This window comes from Pyxicephalus adspersus, chromosome 4, assembly GCF_032062135.1.
Source record: "Pyxicephalus adspersus chromosome 4, UCB_Pads_2.0, whole genome shotgun sequence".
NCBI classification, from domain to species: domain Eukaryota; kingdom Metazoa; phylum Chordata; class Amphibia; order Anura; family Pyxicephalidae; genus Pyxicephalus; species Pyxicephalus adspersus.
Genome location: NC_092861.1, coordinates 79,332,978 through 79,357,051, shown reverse-complemented (window position 1 = coordinate 79,357,051; position 24,074 = coordinate 79,332,978). Strand labels below are relative to the sequence as shown.

General features: G+C 37.5%; 2 protein-coding genes and 1 long non-coding RNA gene across 3 annotated transcripts in view; 1 reads left to right on the top strand and 2 right to left on the bottom strand.

The window, feature by feature from the left end:
* AFG1L (AFG1 like ATPase) overlaps positions 1-2,125 on the bottom strand; it is a 56,460-nt gene extending 54,335 nt beyond the window's left edge. Inside the window, exon 1 of the mRNA XM_072408735.1 lies at positions 2,024-2,125. The gene's annotated coding sequence lies outside the window, so the exon portion shown is untranslated. The remainder of the gene's footprint in view (positions 1-2,023) is intronic.
* A 4,616-nt stretch (positions 2,126-6,741) lies between these two features.
* SNX3 (sorting nexin 3) lies at positions 6,742-23,066 on the top strand. The gene is made up of 4 exons (XM_072408732.1): positions 6,742-7,018; positions 19,433-19,528; positions 21,154-21,278; positions 21,851-23,066. The coding sequence occupies exons 1-4, from the start codon at positions 6,857-6,859 to the stop codon at positions 21,954-21,956; spliced, it is 489 nt and encodes a 162-aa protein (XP_072264833.1). The 5' UTR covers positions 6,742-6,856; the 3' UTR covers positions 21,957-23,066.
* Positions 13,506-15,153, bottom strand: LOC140328851 (uncharacterized). Its single transcript, XR_011920360.1, has 2 exons — positions 15,025-15,153; positions 13,506-13,830 (listed from the first exon to the last, which is right to left on the bottom strand). It is a non-coding gene; the product is annotated as an uncharacterized lncRNA (long non-coding RNA).
* Positions 23,067-24,074: the final 1,008 nt, after the last annotated feature.

Genomic DNA, 24,074 nt, shown 5'->3' with positions numbered 1-24,074 from the left:
TCTGTATTTGTCTGTCATTTGCAACCCCTATTTAGTGTACAGTGCTGCGTAATATGTTGGCGCTATATAAATCCTGTTTATAATAATAATATTTTTTTTTTCACTGTGATTAGGAATCAGTCAGTTGGGTAATGATTTTGGTTTCCACTGACCTTTTCAAGTAATTTTGTTATAGATAAATTACACAAAATCCAAAAGACAAAGCCATTTAGGTTTGCTTCTTTTAATTTCATACATACAAAAGTCCACATGGGCACCTAATAACGCAGACAACATACAAACTCTTGTATGTCAAATAAGGGGAATTTTGTTCACTTTTGTGATAATGTATAATTTCACCTTTAAAATGAGATTGCATAGGTGGCATAAAGAACTCATAGCAGAATTTTTAGAAAGATAAAAATGACTCAGTCACACTATATGGATGCAGTGAATATTTTTAAATGCACATGTGTTGCAATGCTGCATTTGCCAGCCCATTTATTAGTGTGTATGCAAGTGTCTGAATGATACATTGTATCAGAAGAAAGTATTCTTACAAGAATACCAAAACATACTAACTTTAATAAATCATGTACAAAATGATCTTTACTTTATTTCAAAAGAACAAAAGTAAACACGTATATTAATGTGTACCTTACAAAGGTAAATTAAACCGCACTGTGCCCATATGTGTTTTAGCAATGCTCCTGGATTATCTCCTGGATTCTCAAACCCAAGCTCTTTTTTACTAGCTGCATATTTCAGTACCTGAACCTCGGTGGCTGTCTATGTATAAGAAAGTAAAGTATTTCCTAAATGATTGAAACAGTGTTGTCATTAAAGTAACAGGAGTGGATTAGGAAAATCCCACCAACTCATTAAAGCAAAGAGGTAGATGAATGAAAGGCAGATCAAACTAAACACATACAGCTTTACACAAACTAGGTAGAGTTGGGCTTGCCTACATATTTGTTAGGATGATTAAAGGACAGTGTAAGTAAATGATTTTGTTTACTAATGCACTGTCATTGCAATCTGACAGTTTCAGTGAATGAGATTGTTTGCTTAAACACTATTTTTTTTTAATGCATTAGAATGGTTCACATCTTTATCTGTCTTTTTCACATATGTTTTGTCTAAATGTACTTGCTCATGAGTTGGCTGTATATCATTATCAGCACCAGTTTACTTACAGTGCCAATAATGGACCAAGCCTGCACAATGTGCTGTTTATAGTCTTAACAATTAACAAATGACAAGGGGACAGCTTTTATCAGTGAACCTGGGTGATCAGGCAAACCTGGAATTAAAAAATGTTTTGTTTTTTTTAGACCTAGTGATGTGATGTCATTAGTAGGTCTTTGTGCTTTTCTGTGTTTCAGGCTGTCACTGGTCAACTCATTATAATCAATGCACATTGAATGGATGTGAAGCTGATTTTTTGGTGTCAGCAGTTTCAGTCACACACCTGAAACAAGCATGCACATAACAATTAACTGAACACCTGAACTGTATCCTCATTCTGGGTCAGTGAATCAGGGAGTATAAAAGGCAGAGGATCAGAACACCAACCAGAAATTTTAAACCCAGGTCAGAAATGATAGTTTACATATTCTCAAAGTGCACCCATGACAAAGTAATTGCAGACATTATGGATCTTCTAAAAAGCACACAAACTTTAGAACTCGTAGTCCCATCTCCATGCTAGGAATATCTCGTTTGCATAGTAAATGTTTACATGTCCTAATCTGGTTTAGGATGTTGTAAATTATATACCATCCCTGTAGCTCTAATGATTACCACACAGAAAAAAAAAACTTTAGCTGGTATCTAAATAGGGAACTCCAAATGTGCCTAAAGTGTCAAATTAGGTAAAAATACCTAATGTCATATAGTCACAGACCTGCAAATAAACCAATGTTTACTATAAAATGAACACATATGTGAATGTCCACAATTATGAGATTATATTAATGTTCATCTCTGGAACTGATTGCTCATCCAGTATAAAACCAGGTTTTGTGAAGGAACATACACTTACCTAAAGCTGCTGTGCCACCTCTATGTCAGAAAACTGCTAAACCACTGCTCCAATGGTACCTGAGCTGACCAGTCCCTGTTCATGGCATCTTCTGGTACAATCAAAAATGACTTTGATGCAGACAGCTAATAGAAACTGTTCACATCAGGCCAACAATGTAATGAACCCACATGGAGGACATGACCAGGAAATAAACAAGATAAAACAGATCATGGCTTTAGTTGAGTAAAAAAATGTTTTTTCTTTTCTCAGAATTTGGTAGGGGGAGTGTGTTCTGCCCAGAGATCAGCTTTATTCATATCCTCAATGTTACCACACAACTTTGCTTACCTTTTGTGTGACAATTCACATATCATATTTACATTAATCATCATGCATGTCTTTAATCATCATGAAGGTTACACTTTAGGACATTTAACGATTTTTTACCTAACCTCTGGTACATGTGTTCTACTGTATGCTCAAATTATTGTGTGATGTAAATAGTTCATTACCTTTTACAAGTATACCACTGTCTATTAATATTCGCTGATGTTCTGGACTTTGAGATAATCCAAACGAACAATTTACAACCAATCTATATTTGTGTCAAAATATAAAGTGTTTATAGTCCCTAAGAAAGAACTTATTTGCTTACTTTTTGTCTGTTAAACATACAATAGGAAGTCTTTATTATGTCGGTTCAGTAAAGGCAAAAATATTTGCTGATCCTCCAGAAATTTTGCAAGCTTATGACTTCCTGTGCACTCTGCCACCACTGCATTCTTATAAATTACATTGGGGCCGATTTGCTAAAAGACTTTAGGCTGTTCATTTAGTAAAATGAAATATTGCTTTGCAAGAGTCAATTCATTTAGATTATTGAATTAGATGAAGCCCTGCGGACTTCCAATCATAGCAGCCATCCAATGATGTGCATTAAAAATATCATCTCTTACATGACAATTACATTTTTGTCAGGACAATGCCTCAATATGTCATAAATCCTGCACACAACTAGGCCTAGGTTTGTGTACAGCTGTACATGTACAAACGTGCACATCCATGCATATTCACTTATGTGTAGTAGGCACGCTCTGGAAACAGTGGCTCCTTGCACGTGCATGGCCATTGCCTATTAGGGTCAGAGTCTGAGCTGTAAGGTGCTGGAAAGTCTTCCACTGCTGACCCTGCCAACCTGTGTACCTAAACCTGTTCCTGCTTTGGCTTTTCTTTTGACCACAGCTTGTTCCTGCTCACCTGTTGCTGACCTGGCTTGTCCACTGACCTCCATGGCTGCCTCCTGGTCAACTGTTGCTGACCTAGCTTGTCCACTGATCTCCACATCTTGCTCCTGCAAACCTATAGTCTGCATCACCTTTCCACAACTGTCAGCACCCTTGCCACTCTGTTCCCTGCATCCTCTCTCTCCTCACTAGGGACATGTGGGCTAGAGCTTTAAAGGAGGCCCTTTTATTACCTTGGTCCTCAGCCAGGTATGTGATCATTTCCTTGCATGTGGTTGGGTAATGGTTATCTGAAAGTGAGTTTTCACCTCGAGGCTAAGTTGATTATCCCTTGCAGAGTGATAATGCTCTGCTGAGTGAACAGCCTAAACTCATTTAGGAAATAACCCCATAGCTCCCAGCTCTTCCTGTGGACTATAGAACATGTCCCCCCCTATGCTACAGAGATAAAGAGAATAAGAGGTATTCTGAAGTCCTAACATATTTTTTGTTCAAAGGATGACAATGCTACACTTCCATAGGTATAGTATACTAAGGAAGAGTTTTATTGTGAGGCAGGATGAGTGTTACTGACAGGATCACCATGTGAAATTAGGATAAAAAAGCCTAACAAAAGAGAACTAGTGCAGTCCCTACATTTAGGAACTGGTTAGCTGCAGTACATTATTTTTTTCTTGTTTTAGGTAAGCTTTAGGAGTAATAAGAACAGTGATAAACTTTTCTGATCCTGGTCAAAAGCAGCTTACAAACTATACACAAATGAGGGCAATATGGAGCACGAATTTTGTCTGGCATTTTGTTTTTGACAGTGTTTCTGCACAGTACATATGTGATTACTACTAAGGTAAAAGTACATAACTAATTACATGGAGCAGGTGCAATTGGAGTAACTACCCATTTAGTAATCATTTTAATAAACACAGCTCTCAGATTCTCTCTGAAAACACCTGAGACGTTTCTGCCAAAAGACTTAATGGTACTCAGTTACCCTATGTTTTATACAAATTATATAAAATGTTTCTTAAGAGTCAAGACTGAATGCACAATGTAATTTGCAATTTTATCTGACAATTAGTAAAAAGGGAATATGAAATAAATTGTTTTAAACTTCTTTTTCTCTACTATATTGTGTATTTTGCCACAGTGATCTTAGAATCTCAACACATGTTCTCACTTTGCCTTCTGAGTAACCTACCTCTCTCTAAAAGATTTCACTATCCTACCACAACATGCAAGTAGCCATGTAACAGTGCACAAAACAATAAAACATATATCCCTGGTATTAAGTACTGTCACTTTTCTGGTTACGTCTATAGGACAGAAAGTAAGGGAAACTCTCACTAATGAGATACCGATGGCAAAAAAATTCCTGCCCTGTTTGTGACCCCTGAAGACTGGAATTGGGCAGCCCTGACCTACATAAATGCTTTGCTAGATGTAAATGTGTTTTGGCTAAATTCACACTGTGAAGGCTTCTGATGCCATGATAGGGGCAACCCACCTGGCAATCTCCAGTCCCTTTGTGGGCAGGGCAGGATGGTGGGTGCCTTTAGTTCTTAACATTGCACAAGAAGCATGGATAGATCCACTACACAATTCCTGTAAGGATGAGGGCAGGTCAAAGTGCTCTTTGTCACCATTGCTGTAGAAATCTCTCTCTTGTGCACGCCTGGGCTTTACAACTATGAATGTTGACTGCTATGGAGCAGCCAATCTTCAGAAGACCAACTGTGCCCTATGCCATATCCCTTCTGAAATAAGCATTCTTACCTGCTAAATCGCCACCCATCTCTTAAAATTGGTTGCCAGAACATCCCAGCTTCCCCTGCGGGTCTCAGGACTGATTTAACGCCCAAGCTATCATGGCTTTAATAATCTTATATGGGAAACAATATTTTAGGTTATCATCAGAGCAATAGGTAAAGGAAAACCATGCATTTGGGACACCTATTCATGGGACAACTGTTCACTGGGAGAAAAATGTATGTTATTTTTGAGAGGTTCTCTTTTCTTTCTGTTGTATTTTTAGGACAGATAGTGAAAGAAATCTTCCTAGGAAGGTTGCTGATAGCAAAAAGTAAACCATTTTGACATGACACACAGTTTAGGAAGGCAAGTGGTTTTAAAGTTTTGTAAACTGCTAGGAAAACAAAACACATCTTCAGAGAAGAGCAGGACAATGAAGGCACAATACAAAATAAATCAATTATTAGTATATTTAAAAATAAAGATGATGTTCACTAGATTTCTAGAGTGAGTTACAAACAGAAATTATGGAATTCCAACTCATGCAGTTGCTCACTTGGATATGTAATTGTTCCAATGACACCTTTGCTCACCACAGTTTATTTGTTCTTTTAAATGTGTGACCCTTGTGAAAATGTACCTTGCTAAGCAAAAAGAGCATTTGACATGGAGTGTTTAGTAGCAGAACAAGAACTTGTAACCTGTCTTTACTCATTTCATTGCACATGCGTGAGATTGGCACCTTTTTTTTTTTTTAAGACAAAAAAGTCCTGGCACATATCCCAGGAGGCTCTACACTCTCATTTGTGGCAGTAAAAACAAAAGGGGAGGGACTTTATTTTTTTTTTTTTTTTTAAATAAAGGCATTTAATTTAAAAAACAAAAAACAAAACATTAAATAGAAGGGTTATCTACTCTTTTGTATAAAGTAAAAATTGTGGTGATAGGTTCGCTATACTCATTTGTACCTGTTCCCTTGCAAGTCAGCGCCATCTTCATTTTCTCCCTAGTTGCAATCCTAAACAATGGTATTGGGCACCACGGTGGCTCAGTGGTTAGCACTCTGGTCTTTCCAGGGCTAGGTCCACTGTTTGAATCTTGGCCAGGACACTATCTACATGGAGTTTGTGTGGGTTTCCTCCAGGTACACCGGTTTCCTTTCACTTTCCAAAAACATGCAGTTAGGTTAGTTGGGTTCCCCCCAAAGTTGACCATAGACTGTGATAATGACATATGACTATGGTAGGGACATTAGGTTGTGAGCTCCTTTTGGGGACAGCTAGTGACATGACTATGGACTTTGTACAGCGCTGCTTAATATGTTGGTGCTGTAATTCCCACACAGGCATGCCAGACTCATTCAATCCCACCAAGCACAGCATGGCAACCAACGCATGTGCAGCTTAGCAAATTTCGACAGCTCCAGCGTGGGATCTGGCAGATAAGAGTGCTTAATGCAGAAATATTGCCTGTCTCTGGTAGAAAACCAGGGCTGATTTCTGGAAAATCCACAATTTTGGTTCCTTTTTAACGCTGTACTTATACTATTACAATGAGCCCTGCAAATGTTCTGATTGATTGCTTTTGTTCCTGTGAAGGCCCTGTGACTACATGAGCAGTGAGAATCCCCCACCAAACCTCACACTGGTTCCACATTCTAGAACACGTCTGCAGCTGCACGTACATCACGTGATTAGGAACGCAGCACTCCGTGCGCGCTCCCGCAGCTTTCCTCTAACACGTGAGCGCGCCTTCCTCCTCCTGTCACCTGACAGGTCATAGCCGCTACTTCCGGTAGCTAGTTGGACCGCACGGGTTCGGTTTGTGAGCCGGGTTTTCGCCTCGTTCTCCGCCGGGAGACATGGCTGACACTGTAGTTGACACGCGCCGCCTGCACAGCAAGCCTCAAAACCTGAACGACGCATACGGCCCGCCGAGCAATTTCCTGGAGATTGACGTGAGCAACCCGCAGACAGTCGGGGTGGGCCGGAACCGGTACACAACCTACGAGGTCCGACTGAAGGTGAGGACAGCACCGGACATCTCTCCGGGTGGTCTGTGTACCCTGACCCCTGTCAGCTCACCCCGGCCTCCTTCACTACTAGACAGAGGAGACCCCCGGGGTTCATTCACCATTAGAGCAGTCATTATATCTTAATTTATCCTACCATTATAATATATCATATTATATCTTATCATATATCATTATATTACATCTATTATCACATATTATCATATATCTTATTACATTATATCATTGGGCTGGGGCTGTGCTTTCCTTATTATTGGGGTTCACATGTTTTGTGGTCTTGTTGTATAGGGCAGTCAGTAAATACAGTAATCATGTCTTCTCTATGAAGAGTTGTGAATAGAAATAAATTGCTGCAGATTTCTTCCAGGTAACCAAGATACCTAAAGCTAATGTTTTGACAAGATCTGTCTCCTGCCCACCTGACTCTTCTGATTGTTATTAGGCTTCTCTTACCTTGCCAAGGACAATCTATGCACCTAAATCTACTGTCTGAGTCTCCTATAGCAGAACTTTCATGAAATAAAAATTTCCATTTCTTACCAATGACAAGTCCTCGATTTGTTTGCTCTGTCTCAGCTTCTCTTTTCTTTCCGGCGCTTACATTTTTCTCCCATCACCCAAAGTGGTGCTACAGATATAAGAATATCTGGTGACATGTCTTCCTCCAAATGTACTGTAAAAAAGAAAATTGACAATCTTGCTGGGCATGCAGGAGATTGAGCATGGTTTTATGTTATTATCTGATGACGCACATGCCCGATCCGGGGCCTGTTTGCAAGGAGCAGCCTCCTTGGATATATGACGCAAGTTTCCCTGCAGTCTTTGGTAAAGAAAGAAAAAAAAAGTATTACAATTTTTTTTTTAATATAAAAAAGAGATTGCCTCCTTTTTAAAAATGTGGTCATTAGTCAGCTTTAACAGTAAGAAGTCCAGGCACTGTGAAATGTTGATCCAGAGCCGAAGATGTGTCTGCATCAACCTGCCCCTTACTTAGTTATACCATGGCAACATCTCCAAAATCCGCCCCTACCTATCCCCTGAGACCACCAAACTCCTTGTGCACGCTCTTATCTCTCGTCTGGACTACTGTAACATCCTTCTCTCTGGTATTCCACTAAATGGACTCTCTCCTCTACAATCTATTATGAATGCTGTAGCCAGACTCATCCATCCTTCCCACCGCTCCTCTTCTGCTGCATCTCTTTGCAGATCTCTACACTGGCTTTTATTTCACCTGAGAATCAAATTTAAGCTCCTGTGCTTTGCCTTCAAATCCCTCCACAGTTTTTGTCCCACATACCTTTCTGACCTGGTAAAAAAAAATACTCCCCCAGCCGCTCTCTCCTCTCCTCCAATGACCTGCCAATGACTTCCTCACTCATAACCTCATCACACGCATGGATACAAGACTTCTCAAGAGCTGCCCTAACTCTCTGGAATGGCCTTCCTCGTCCTATTTGGCTTGCTCCTACTTTCTGCTCATTTAAAAGAGCGCTCAAAACCCATTTTTTCAAATTTGCTGACCCATCTTCTTCCTCCTAAAACCATCACTACTTCCCACCACTACATATCTTCCATCCTATTGTGTGTAAAATCCCCCAGCTACTAGATTATAAGCTCTTTGGACAGGGTCCTCTCCTCCTCCTGTGTCACTGTCTGTATTCGTCTGTCATTTGCAACCCCTATTTAATGTACAGTGCTGCGTAATATGTTGGTGCTATATAAATCCTGTTTAATAATAATAATGGCTGCCATGCCCTCCCCCTCATCTTCTGTGATGCACATCAATAATCTGGCCTGTTTGCTCATTCTGAAACAAAACACTCCTAAATCTTTCTTCTGTAGTTCTAAGGCTACGAACACACGTGCAATAATTGCCATTGGTAACAAATGATTAACGGCCATTTGTTCGATAATTAACAAAAAAAGTGCAAAACGACGTTGATGAACGAGCAACAACAATCCTGGCGAATCTATTTGGAAAACAATCATTCGCTATCTATTGTGTGTACCGCCGTGTAGTGATCGTGAATTGTTCTGCGGTACATGTCACTTCCTGCATTGTTCAAGCGATTGTATCTAGTGTGTGTAGATTATTGGTGGATAATAATTGAATGATCGTATCGTTACAGCAGGTACGGAATCCTCCACAATTGTTCAAAATAATCATGACTAGTCGTTGATCTGTCATTAGTCTTCGTTTTTTAACGACAATTATTACATGTGTGTACCTAGCCTAAGACTACTTTTTTCTATTATTTAGAAATGTTAAACACGAATACCACTGCTTTGGCCAATTTTTTTGCAGTCCCAAATCATGTTCTTGTTACAAACTAATCCGAAAAAAATCTTTGGGTTTGTTTTTTTTTTTTTTTTTTGCTAAAATAAGCCATATTATTCAAGCTAGGCTTTAGTTAGTCATGTGAAAAAGAAAGTACACCCTCTTTAAATTTAAGGTTTTATGTATTAGGACACTGTACTTGTGTGTGTACTAAAAAAAAAAAGAAATAGCCATCTGTGAAAAAAGGAAGTGTGCGCCCTAATTCAGTAACTTATCCTCCGTCTAATTATGTCAGTATTTTTACGCTTTTTTTTTGCATGGAAATGTATTTTACATTGTAGGCCTATAATTCTTAGGCATAAGCTTTAAATAAAAAAACACAAAAATCTGTTAAAACAGGTTGCATAAAAATACTGAAACATGTAATATAACTGTACAGTAGCATGTATTTTTATATATATATATATATATATATATATATATATATATATATTAATGAATGAAGCCAATACAAAATAATTTGAATTTCCTGGTGCACTGACGCATGCACCGATGTCACCGGGAACTCCCGCGGCCCCCCCCCGATTGTGGCTCGGGGTGTTACCGCTTTTAGCATGTTTTTTCTTTTTTACCCCAAGTCACACTTGGGATTATCGTCAGGGGGTTAAAGAACTACCTTTAGTAGCAATAGATTTTCAATATGACTACATCAGTCTATCACATTATTGTGAATTCTGACCCGCTCTTGTTTACAGCATTGCTTAAGTTCATTGAGGTTTGCAAGCATTTATTCATAAATAGCTCTAAGGTCCTGCCTCAGCATTTCAGTCTAGTTAAGGTTCGGACTTTGACTGGGCTATTGCAACAGGTTGACTCATTTCTTTTTCAGCCATTCTGTTGTAGAGTTGCTGGTTTGCTTGGGATCATTGTCCTGTTGCATGACTTAACTTTGGTGAAGCTTCAGCTGTCACATTGATGACCTCACATTTTACTCCAGAATACTCTCCTATCCAGAGAAGTTCATTGCCAACTCAGTGACTACAGGTGCCTAGGTCCTGTGGCTGCCAATCAAGCCCCATTCATCATCCCCCCACTGCCATGCTATAAGGTGTAAGGTGTTTGTGCTGATATGCTGTGTTTGGTTTTCACCATACATACCACTGTTCATCTCCACTTTTAGTCTGTCCAAAGGACCTTCTAGAAGTCTTGTTTTTTATTCTGATGCAACTTTGGTAGTGAAGTTGCTAGAATGTCCAGTCCTGAAAAGACTGGCAACTGTCTTAAATGTTTTCCACTTTCAAAACTTTCTCGCTATAGTTGTTGGACATCCCATCTTCCCAGATCGATGAGCAGCAATTGTTTTTCTAGAATCATTTCTGATGTATTTTCCCCTTGTTATTTAATTCCCCTTTTATTGCATTTCGACCGAACCACCCCAGGGGTGAACTCCTAGCTTGTGGGGCTTTTTATGGGATTATAATATAGTACTATAATAAATGCTTTCCTGAAATAAACATGGGAGACAATTTAAAGCCAACTTTGTTTGGTGCCAAAGTTTTATTGGTGTTTGTACACCAGTTCTATTCATGTACCTATTTGGGCATCCTAGATTAGTGGGTGCTTCCTATGGCAATCAGCAGTCAGATCTTCCCTAATTTCTACTTCTAAACTCTCTTTTCATACAGCCCATCAAAGTAATGGAACAGTGGTGGGTTGATGGGTGGAGGCCAAAGCTAGTGACTATTAAAGCTGTTTGCAGAGATAAGCTATATATTATTAGGCATCTTGGGTGTTGGATGGCCAAAAAAATACATGAATATCCTTGCTAGAAAAAATTAGGTATCATCCTTTATTAACCCTGTCATTTTAATTAACCTTCAAAAAAGTTTTCTGTCTGCATTGCCCATCTCTATGATAATGAAGTGAAACTGTGGCTAAAACCCATAGAAGGAGCTTTTTATTCAATGGGGAGAAAGAAAATGCCGCTGATCTCACGCATGTGCACTTTTTGTTGTTGTGTTTTTTTTTTTTAAGTTTACTTCAGCTATTTATGTATGTATGAGTAGAATGTTTTGTTTTTCGCATGAAGTGTGTGTTTCAAGACATTTTTGTAAATGTTGAGAAGTTTTGGTGAATTCCTTTTTGGAGTTTTGGTGAACAACCTTTAGTTTCTGCCTTTTCTTAGTTTCCTCTTTTTTCTGTCTGCATAGCTTGTCTTTAAAAGTTCTGTGAGGTCTGCCCAGCAGTTGCCCTTCATGGTTCAGCTAATCCTGCATAATTTTCCAGCTAAACTATATTTTAACAATACCCAGCACTGGCTGAAATAGACTTTGCTTGCTCACCAGTCCTTAAAGCTAAACACAAAGATATTTAACAACACTACAGGTGTGCATATTCCTAAATCTTGGTGCTCTTTACATGTTTCTTCTAGATATAGAAAGGTAACAAAGCATGGATCAACCCCTTCATTTTTCCTTGGTTCAGTAATTTCATGTAATAATGACCAGTCACTGCTACTCTCTCACTGTATAGATCAACAGTTCATTGTTAAGGTTCATACATTTAAAAAAAAAAATCACAGTGATTGATAATCTGTATATCAGCTTCTATTCTTCCCAGTTCTGCGGAAATGAGCAGTAAACTTGGCTTATTCATTTCCTGTAAACATATCAGCACTAGCAAGTTGCACAATTTCCGTTATTTTCATGGAAAATTGTACAGAGAATATTTGGGTTTATTCATTGAGGTTGGTTTAAATTTAATTTAGAGCCAATAACAAGGAGCTTGATTTGTGCTAACAATGCTGTATTATGCAAGTGTCCTGTCATCTGAATGTAAGACAACTAATGAAACCAAGCAGGGTTGTCCGTTACCATCCTTTTTTTCTGATTTTGGAAGCCATGTTGAAAAAAAAAAAAAAACAAAGAAATCCGACTTGGATATAAGGGGATTCACCATAAAAATACTGTCATGGATCCAATATAGTTTACAACTATTCCTGCTTACTATCCCCAATAACCTTTTTCTTTACTTTTAGCAGTTATTACAGTTTTATGGGGTAACAAAAAAAACACAAATAGCCTAAACCTGTTGTATAGAACTAAACCTATTGGAAGTCTGGCTCTGGTTGCACTGGATCAAATGTTTACCTGATATACTTATGCAACAGGCAGACATGATGCCTAGAAAAAGAAAAACTATGGCGGGTTGTAACTTGGCACATGCACCTTGACTTACTCGGCAGCAGAGATTTGCCACTTTTTCCCATGAATCCATGAGCGCCTTAGTAGGCTTTCTTTTGCTTCTGAGTGGAATTATTCCTTAATATCTGGTGAGGTCACCAATAGACAAGATGCTTTAAAATCCTTGGAAGCATTGTGGTCTAAATAATGCCTATCTCCATTAGATTACCGGAGATTTATCTAATTGCTTTGTTTCTTTCAGACTTTGGATATACCTTCAGACCATTTAATCAATTGACACTCTTGACACTGTATGAGTTTTTAGGGATAACTCAATTTAAAGAGGAACTAAACTGAAAACGGCAAAAAAAAAAAAAATGCACGTACCTTCAATCCCACAGGGCAAGTCCGATCCATCCGGTTGTGCCACTGGAATTGGCCACACAGTGAGGGGGAGTCTTTCTATAGTGGACACTGCTGAAAAAACCTGCTGGTCTTCCTACTCTATCTACTACCTTATCATTTTTTTTATTTTGCAACTCTGGACAATTACCTGGAACCCAATATTTCTTAAAATCAATTGGTACCATTATTTTATTTACTTTTTGTACTGCCTTTTTTCTATTCATGTGAATGAGTGAACATCTCATCTCTTTAAAGTTCCTCTTGGCTCCCATTTGCAAGTGACTTGTTCCTAAACTGTGAATGAATTTGACTTTGGCGATTATTTACCCATTTGGCACGAAGTATAAAATGCACAGCAAGTTCTGTGTATTGGGACTATTTGCTCCGGATTAAGGCATTGCATGGTCTAGTGTTTTCCTTGCAGTGCATGTTCAATGAAAACTGCTAGGAGGTTGTGCAGCTGTATTACTGTGTGCTTCTTGCTTCATATATTCCACCTCTTCTGTTTGTTTTCCCAAGCTCACTTCTGATGCTCACAGCATTGAGATGCCCTTTTGAAAGTTAATTGGATATTAACATAAGCAATAAACAGTAAGCCAAACTGAATAGATTCTTTTTAAACTTTCAAACAACTATTTTAATGGAAATGTAAACCCAGCTGTATCAAGGCTACCTTGGCCTACTTGAAATGTTAGCATAAAAGTAGGCTCCATGGCAACAAGGCAGCTTTATGTTTATGTCTATGACTAGTAAAGCAGGATGAAAGAAGTCCCGCAGTATTATTCATTATGTTCATTGGCTTCTAAAAAGCATCCAGCGACAACATAAAGTGGTACTTGACTCTCTTCTAATTTCCAGTGTCTTTACTCTGTTTTCCTTTATATGAAGAGGTTGGGAGGGTAGGATTTGGGAGAAATATAATTCACAGCGACTTCCTGCAAATTAAAAATATTCAAATTCTGTATTAGACAATGTATGTTGTGTTCTGCACTATTATTTGTTTATGATTTTACAGGTACAAATTTAAAGTTAAAATCAAACTGAAACTCCTAGTAGATTAGATGGAGAGTTGGTCGTGCATCTGAACAAAACAAAGAATGCCCTAACAAGATGTTTTATGAAGAGTGCTTCAGAAAAGAGCTCAGATACCAAAAAAAGCTGTGTAATCCTTGCTTCATTGTTCTTGGGCAGTTGTTTCCCACAGTCTTATATTTTATACCCAGTTCTGAAGCATTCTACAAGTATGGGTCCCTGACTCCCACCACTTCTCTCAATGGTCAGTTTAAAACATGAGGCTTACATTTATGTTTAAAGAGAACCTGACCCAAAAGCTTTCTAAGGGAACAGTTCTCATAGTGTCCGCAAGTTCCAGTGTTAGTATTCAAATCAATTGTGAAGCCCTCTTCATTTTAAGGCCCAGACTATGTACAGAGTCTTAACATCTGCCCAGGATGAGAATAAGTCTAGTCCTTTCCTGTCACTGAACGTTGTTCTGTCACCTATTCGGCAAGTCTCTATTGCCCACTGAAGGCCTGGTAACCTCAACACTGCCTAGAGTTAATGTTTCATGTGCAGCTTAGACATAAAATTAGTGGGGTCTCTACAGGGAAGATTAAATTATTAAAGCTTCATGTACATGGTGATCACACTCGGAAACATGTGATATCTCAGGACACTTCCAATACCGTAAAGCAATTCTTGCCATGGTGTATGGTAAGCCAAGTCTGTCAACCTCACCATACAATAAATCAGTCAAAACAAAAGACTGCACATCAATATCTTTCTTCTGAAAAATATACTGCAGTGGTGATGGGATCTATTTGTTACATGTGAAGCCAACATTCAGCTATATCTTGTTGCTGGTTGTGAATTTTTCATGCCCGTGTGTTTTCAAATGTTGTATACTGTCAAATTTACAGTTTTCTAAATATTCCCCTTTATCATTTAACACACTAATGTTGCCTGGATTTTAACCAAAAAGCCCTATTACAATACACCTGATGGTGTTAAATTCACCACAATAAACACAGCCCAAGAATTCTTGCAGTTGCCTAATTTTGTTGGAATGAATTTACACTTTTACAAGAAAAAAAAAGCAAAAAAACTTTGGGTTCTCGGTGGTTAATTACCTTAATCCTATATGTTCTGGTTTCTTATCGCTAGTTCAGGCTTCTTGTTCAGTGTTAATGTAGGTAATACGAGTAGCAGACTTGTGTACTGGAAATATTTAACTTCATTATCAAAATCTTGCCTTTGGCATTTGCAAAGTCTGTTTTAACACGTGACTGGTTGATCAAATGAACTTTGATATTTGTGATTTGAAAAGTCAGATGTTTGTTTGGTTCTCAGGTATTGTGTTTGCAGTTGCATTTCTGTGAAGTTCCTAATTTTCCTACCGGCAGATGGTGGTGTAGATCAGAGCTGTTTTATTTCACTATAGACCGGGAAGTAAAAATGTAATATGCCTACTTCCAAATCAATTGGGCAACCAGTATTGAAGAAGGTTCTTTCGCTAGTAATGTTCTGTAATGTGAATTGGGTACTATAATATGAGAATGGTTGCTGATGGGATATATATATATATATATATATATATATATATATATATATATATATATATATATATTGCAGTGTTAAACCCAGAAATGTTTTTAAGCTGGGTGCGAGCAAGCTGTAGGTGGGTGGCAGCCCCTGTATTATGACCCAACTCCACAGTTAGCACTCAAATACCAGCCGGGTGGTGCGCCTGACTAAAAGGGACTGGGGAGAACACTGTACTGTTGTTGAACTTTGGAAAGTTGATTTATATGTTAATAAATAGAGGAAAAAAAAACATTTGGGGCTTGCTTCTTTAGTCAGCTTAGTAGTTTTTTTTTTGTTTTTGTTTTTTTTTTTCAAAATGAAGCTGTTTGGTGATCTTTAAAGTGGTAGTGTTTAATCTCCAGTTATACTGTTTTGTATTTCTAATTCTTTTGCCTGATTGCCATCTGTCAGTGCTAAAACAGTAGTACAGAACTCCACCAGCCATTGCTACCAAACTTTATAGCAGGCTAATATAACACTGTAACAATTGAGCTGCTATAGGATGTTCTGGTGACAAAACACATTTTACATGTCATTATGTATACAACCCTCATACAAGAAAGTAGTTTGATGTCGATAGTTTAGGCACAAATGGTGTGGTTGGAGGAGCAAAGGCTATAATAGCATTGAGGTATAGAGATAGCCTTCTCAGGTCCCAAAGTCTCACAACATTATTTTTTTTTAAATGGCTAAACTTAAGACAAAGTCAAATATAAAGCGATTAATAGTAAAATCGCACAGGATTCAGAAAGAATTCTTATTAAACTGTACTTGTAAAGTTCCAACTCAATAAACAGTGCTGTACATTAAATAGGAGTTGCAGGTGACAAATAGGTAAAAACAATGATACGGAGAGGATAGGAACTTGCCCAAAAGAGCTTACAATCTAAGAGTTATTATCACACAATAAGAGGGGGGTTATGGAATGGTGGGAAAGTAGTAAGGGTTTCCGAGACAGAAGAAGATGGGGTTTAAGGGCTCTTTTAAACTGCTCTAAATTCTTCCTTCAGCGGATTACACACAATTTGGATGGAGGTGGATAGTTAACTTTCTGATTAGCAGTATTGCATGGTTCCTTGGATATTTGTGATTTTCACTTGTTGCCTGAAATTGCTATTTAATATATATTCTAATTAAAATATTGGGCCTCCTTTATACTTAGTTTGTACTTTCTCAGTGAGTTGAAAAAAGGACAAGGGGATTTTTCGTGATTTTATTGTGTGAAAATTAAAATTCCATTTGGACCCACGCAGGCAGAAATTGTATGTTTGCTCTCCCTCCCTCTGTTTCACACCCATCATTATGTCAAAAGTTCAGAATAAGGAAAATGCATGGTAAAATGAGATGAATTGGCACTTCTACTCTTTGTATTGTATATGTAAACTTGATCTGTTATTTCAGAGATTAACTTTATAGACTTCCGTACTCAGTGTATGAAAATTCTTCTAAACAGTCTTCCCAAACTTGATCTTTACAGGGTCACTAGAAGAGAGCAGCTAATCCCCTTTTGTAAAGTAATTTGAGAGGAGGGACTTTGAAATGCAAAATATCACCTGCAGAAAACACTAAGCTTGTAAAGACTTCTATCTTCTCCACCTTTCTCTAACACCCATAGTGTAGAGTTGAAGTCGGGTAAAAATTCTGGAGAGATGAAGCAGGAAGGAGTTGATATCGTCCTTTATACTGGGAGTACTATTTTGTCATTGTCATGGCCACTGATTCTGCCTGGGGAATACACAAAAAAAAAAAAAATATGTTCATTTGGTTATTGCAGGCAGTTCACTTATCCCTCCTGTTAGAATGCATATGTTTGATGCCAAAAAAAATCTCCCCTGGTATGAAAACAACCAGTTTATTTAGAAAAGTTTTATTGATGGAGTAAATATGTAGTAAACGCTTTAATTTTCAAATTGTTGTAATTATGAAGTGTATGTGCAGCTTTATGTGGCTGCTTGGCACAGTTATGTCTAGTAGAGTCTTCTACCTTGTTAGCCATTAATTAAAGCCCAATGCAATAACAGGTAAAATGGCATTACTTTGTATTGCATACACTTCTTAAATGGCAATTTTGCCTAAACACTTGTTTAGGTGCTATGTGTAATTTAATGTTTAGCTTCAACTGCCTCCTAAAGTAGTCTCCTTGTACCTGCTTTAGACATGATTCAGATTGTTACTGGGCTCTGCCATCTTGGTTTTTCAAACTCCTGTGCCTGCATACTAGCTAGAAATTCTAGCACAGTAAACTTCTTGAAATCTCTTCAGTCACAAGCCCATATGACTGAGGAAATGTAAACAAACAAAGCCAGCACTGTGTTTTCTGTACATTCCCAACCAATATATACTGCCCAGTATAAACACAGCATACTATTTACTATAATTGCCTCAGTGCTGCTCCTCCTTTACCAAGCATTCGCAGATATTATTACTACTCTCATTGTGTATTTATATGGTGCTAAGATATTACCCAGTGCTTTACAGAGTTCATATTCTGTCTTGAACAGTCCCTCAAAGGAACACCAGACATAGGTTATCGACTTTAGACAAATAGCCTAACGGAATCTTTTTGGGATGTGTCAGGAAGTCTGTGTTCTTGGGACAGCCACACAACCATGAGTACTACATGCAACAATACACATAATTGTTGCCGTAGTATTTGTTTGAAGAAAACATCAATCCAAAAATTCAAAATTTAAAAAAGAGTGTTTTTGTTTTTTTCTTTTAGTGGATCACAACAGATTGATTTACATGGTTAATAGTATTACCTATCATTAAATACTATCACTTTAGGTAAAACATTCCCATTGAACATTGGGGCATGAAAGTATTATCAGCCATGTTTTCATATGTAACCTTTGTCAGTATAGTAACACAGCTTCTGTGTTTGCATAGATAACTCCTTAAAGCGTTGTTGTGTTCGCATTCTACAGTTGATTTGTGACATCTGATGGCACAATGCCGGTTTCTATATTGTGCCTCTGCCCTGTCATCAGGCTGTTGGTGAAGCTGTGCTGGGAGCCGGCTAATGTAGCAGGAGTGGGGTACCAGAAGTGGAAGTGATTTGACAGTCTCAAAGTATCCTTATCCCTAGTTTTTAAAGCACACATCTTGGCATTAAGCAACAATTTGGTAGAAAGGTATGGTGCCGCAGTGTGTTTTACAGTAAGTGTTGTAATAGGTTGTATAGATTGTAGTGTTATTAACTTTGTACCATTTAAACTATTTTACATAGCCCCTTTTGGCTGTTTTTGGATGGTTACTGAAAATTTGATTCACAATACAGGGGTCACCATCCACCTACAGCTTCTTCCCACCCAGTTTAAAGAAAATTCTGAGGGAGAATACTGATGTGTATGCTATTGCTAGTTTTAGTATATTTTTATTGACTATATCTTTGAAAGTTTGTCAAACTATCATGGGGCATTATGAGTCAGCATTACCATATTTTTGTTTGCTTCGTCAGAAAATGTATGGGTCTGGGTTTTCTGTAGATGTTAGCCTGTAATTTCCAAAATTAGTTCAGTGATGCAAACACCAACACTGGTATCCAGTCAGAGCCTAATGTGTAGTTCTCTGGTTACTGTGACCGTGTACCTCTTTGCTTGTTTCAGGTGTGTGACTAGAACTACTTACCGTAAACCAAAAGCTTCCTATCCAGGCATTTCACATTCCTTACAATGAATTCAGCAATGGCAAGTTTACATCCTCTCTCACTGGTTTGCCCGCTTTAATTTACCATCTATATTCTGTCTAGATAAATAATTAATTTTTAAATCCAGTGGAGGTTTAATAGCTGTTAATTCATCTTGCCTGCTTTTTGCAGGCAAAAAGTTCACATACTTGTGTTGCAGCTATTTAGCTTTTAAGTTTAGGAGCTACTTAAAGGTTGTTATGGGAATAATGTTTACATTTTTTGCATAAAAAATGTACCTTAACATCTCGTATCTTGGTTTCCAGACAAACCTTCCAATTTTTAAGTTGAAAGAGTCTTGTGTGCGCAGAAGATACAGTGACTTTGAATGGCTACGGAGTGAGCTTGAACGGGAAAGCAAGGTAAGGGATTTGGTTGAATAGTTTATTTAATGTGGCAACCCTATTGATGGTGATTATGAGGATCTATAAAATCAATTGTACTGTATCTCAAATTTCGACTATTTTTTTTTGATATTGCTCTATCATTGCATGAGGCATAGCAGGGAAAGACCTCTGGCTTCATAGGTCAACACAGGCATTGCCACCAGCTACTTAGACCTTGCTTAGTCACACCAAATTGAAAAATACTCCCAAAAAAAGGAGTCGCAAGCGGTATGCTATTTTCAGTAAGTGCTGTAGACACATTTAGTACTACCAGAACATAAACTCCTCCCCCCCTAAACTTTGGGTATCCCATGCCATTTTTATGTATGAAAAGCATAATTCTAATCTTTCTATAATCCTGTCTTGAGATACTAGTATACTATTCCAAAATTTTATATTAGTTGAGGATCATTCATTAAAGTAAATTTTTTGACCAGACTAAAAGCCTGCCTGTAAAAGTTAAAAAGTAAAAAGTTTCAAAGGTCAGTGTCCTATCTGTGTGGAGTGTGTAATGTGGAAGAATAAAGCTGCGTACACACTTCCAATTTTTATCGTTCAAAATGAACGACGAACGATCAGTTGGGCAAAAATCGTTCGTAAAAAAAGTAACCAACGACGCCGACGAACAAGGAAAGTCGTTGGAAATGAACGACCGGACTGGCGGATCGGATTGGACGACGATCGTTGACCATCGTTCGTGTGTACGATCGTTCATTGGTCTGAGCATGCGTGACGAACGAACGTTCCTGGGGTGCACGTGACTTCCTGTATCGTTCAAACGATCGCATCTATTGTGTGTACAATATCTACGAACGATCGTGTCGTTATCTGTATGTACAGGATCGGTGCTATACGATCGTTCGCAGATATCGTGCAGGATTGTACGTCATTCGTTTACCAACGATAATAATTGGAAGTGTGTACGTAGCTTAAGATCCACAAGGCAAAGCAAATGCACTAATCTTACAAGTCTTCAAGTGTTAGGGGGAGGAGGTTGTATACACTTAGAGGTTTCTTTTTAATGAATTCCTGAATTAGATTATTGATATAATGCTGCAAAGAGAAGTTTTGAATTTCTATTTGGAGGGGTGAATCAGCAGCTGGAGTGATGCCAGTTAGTTTTCAGATGGATTATATAGTTTGAGTCTTGTTGTGGTTCTATGTTGTATGCTATTGACATAGTCTCAAGAAATTGTTGTTAAAAATATGGTTCATCTGATTATGTGACTTAGGCTACTAAATCTACAGTCCTACACATCTAAGTGTTATCTGGCAAAAAATCTTTCATATGTCTTCACAGATTTGAACTGATTGACAGAACAGCTAATGTTTCTATTTTCATTTTTAACATTACACAAGATCATGACCATGTTACATGTTAGTATAATGCCAGTGACGTTTGTTAAAAATACTTTATGCAGGCTTTGATTACTGATGCTTGCTGTTGCTTTTTAAATGTTGTGAGTCTTTAAATTTGTGCTGAAATGTAACTCCATGAACAGTAATTAAGAAGGCACATTGTTTTACCTCTGCATAAAATATTACTGGCTTAAAAGATAATCATTAGGGAAACAGTCTGTAACGCTTTATTTTTTATTCAGGTTGTGGTTCCCCCCTTACCTGGCAAAGCTCTTTTTAGACAGCTTCCATTCAGAGGAGATGAAGGCATCTTTGATGACTCTTTCATAGAGGAAAGAAAGCAAGGGCTTGAACAATTTATAAACAAGTGAGTATGATCCTCTGCTTTTCAAATGCCAGGAAATTATCCTGTAACATATAAACAGGCTGCATTGTGAAACGCTTTGTACTGAATGAGTTAAAACAAGTCCTTCTTATTGTTGACCTTTATTTGTTGTGTATAGTTAATTTATGCAGATTGCCTTTGAAATTGATGATGCTAAAACAGTTACATGGTATAACATAGCTATTGCTGGTTTCAACGTATGCCCTGTCGCTGAAACAATGAAGTTCACTATGCCAGGATAATATTCGTTTGCTTTGATTGCAGATTGTAGTATATTGGTACAAGGTTTGATGTGCTGAAACTTGATGATAAACAGTTCTTGCTTTCATGTTTTATCATTATATTTGCCCATTGTATTATTTGTTGTATACGCTTGTATTAGGGTTAACATCTATGAAATTTCACTTTAAAAAGCAAAGTGTTAAGAAGTCTGATTCTAAATCACTCACTTAATTTTCAAAAATGCTGATGTTTTTAAAATTCTAAATTGTATAAAATTCTTTTGATGCCATTGTTTCAAATCTCAGCTTCTTACATATTCTGTTTACTTGCAGAGTTGCTGGACACCCCTTGGCACAAAATGAACGATGTCTACACATGTTTCTGCAAGATGAAATTATAGATAAGAGCTACACACCATCGAAAATAAGACATGCTTAGCAAATGGATCAAAATTCAGATTCTCATTACTGTCCAACATGGTTTTATTCAATATATCCTCTGCATGTTACAATCTGTTATACTACATGTAACAAACTAACTTTTGTTCTGTTATGCCGCCTCTTTCAGAATCTAATTTTTATTTTTGTTAAAGCAGATGAATCAGTTCACTCAAACTTGAGATGCTTTATGACTACAAGGGTAGACAGGACTCTACTGTAACCTGCCCTCGGTTTTGTGTTTTTTGTGCTTTTTGTGCTATGAACCAAAATCTTGGAAGTTCACATAACACACAAAATATCTTTAGCACTACTATATCATCCTTTTGAGATACTAAATTTGTATTGTGATCACTGCCCTGTGTTCCAAATGGCTTACTTACTTTGGTCATGCTGGTAAAAAAGTTTGTGGTCCAAGGAATTACGGCAATGTTAACTCATTGTATTCAGTTGTTTACAGGTCTTCCAGAAAAAGCACATTTTTTTTGTTGATATTAGATATTCATATCCTTTGACAAAAACAAATGCCTGCCCTTTTAAACATTGAAGAGCATTCATATTTTTTCGGTGATCCTTTTTATCATTTCTTTAATTGGACTCCCAAAAAAATTACTTACAAAATACCTTTAATGCCAAGGACCTGGAGAAAGTACTGTTTATGCTAAGGATGAAGATTTTGTTTCTCTTAATTACTGATTTGATTGTAACAGATTCACGCTTTGGTTGCCTTCTTTAATTTTTTTTTTTTTTTTTTTTTTTTCTAAATGCTCCCTTCACCTTAGCGGTGATGCCACTCCTGTGAATTCTGTTTTTAACTAAATAATACCTATCATGTGTCATTGGAATTGTCTTACTCATATGTATGTAAAATCAATTTGGCAGCTAACTAGCACTAACCTAGATTTTTTTCCTGCATAATCTCATTGTGTTTATTACTGTGCTAACATCTACCACTGTGTTTCTGCTTTTCTTAATGTGTAATGTCTACACATTAGTGTCAATGCTTGCAAAATACTTTATATTAAATATGGGGAAATTACTTTATACAAGTATTAAACACATTTATATGACTTGTTGACATTTTTGAAATAAAAGTGTAAGATTAAAATCATTCTGTTGTCTAAATTTTTTTATGCAAAAGTTTAAAAACCTAAAGTTTTGTTTTTTCAGTCTTAAAATATGATACATTTCTTCTTAAAGTTTAATTATCTAAATGTGGAAAATTAGAATGTGAGATAAGTATACAGAATGAATTCACTGCTGTGCACATGTTTAGTAAGTTGCATTATTCCGTCCTGGCTAATCAAAATGAAATCCTGAACACAAAGATGGACCAGTTGAAGACATCACATGGCACTGCTGAAGGAGAGAGGGGAAAGGTAAGTTTAACTCTAAATGTATATTTCCTTCAGTAGGACAGGGAGATCATTTCAGGTGAGTCCCAAAAAATTGCTAACATGAACCTGTGAAGAAAACTGCTTAATACATACCTGTCCACTAGTGCATTTGCTTCAATCCTACTCATTTTAGCAGAGCTCCTGACACTTGGTAGAATACACATTTTCATGATCTCCCACTGGCCCCTTTGTTTTCTCTTTCTGAACCCTGGTCACTACAGGATTGTTACCACCTACTCAGCAGAGCTTTGTCTTCATAGTGATGAGCAGAATAATTAATTTGCTGTAAATTGAAGCAGTGCATGAGAGAGAATATTTTTAAGCTCTCCTGCCAACCTGTTCCTAAACTTGTCTTTTCCAAGAGAGTGTTTAAAAGTTTAACTGCTAACCTAACAGACCTAGTAAATTATATTTGCAACCTCAACATATTTTCCCCAATACAATCTTAGAGTCTGGGTATGGACAATACTGACAGCAGCTTCTGATATTTAAAGCAGGCTGGCTGTGAAGCTGTCAGCCTAGCTTTAAATTTTACAGCAAGAGAACTGCCTTCCAAGTGTAATGTTTAAGGTTAACTTGGTTTTATAGAAGGCCCTGCTTTCTGTATCTCAAGCCATAGCCAGACTACATATTTCTTATGAGTGATGTTATTCCACATACTTAAAAGTACTTTTTTGTTTTCTTCACTTAGTGACAGTTGCTGGGACATGAAAGAAAGGTAA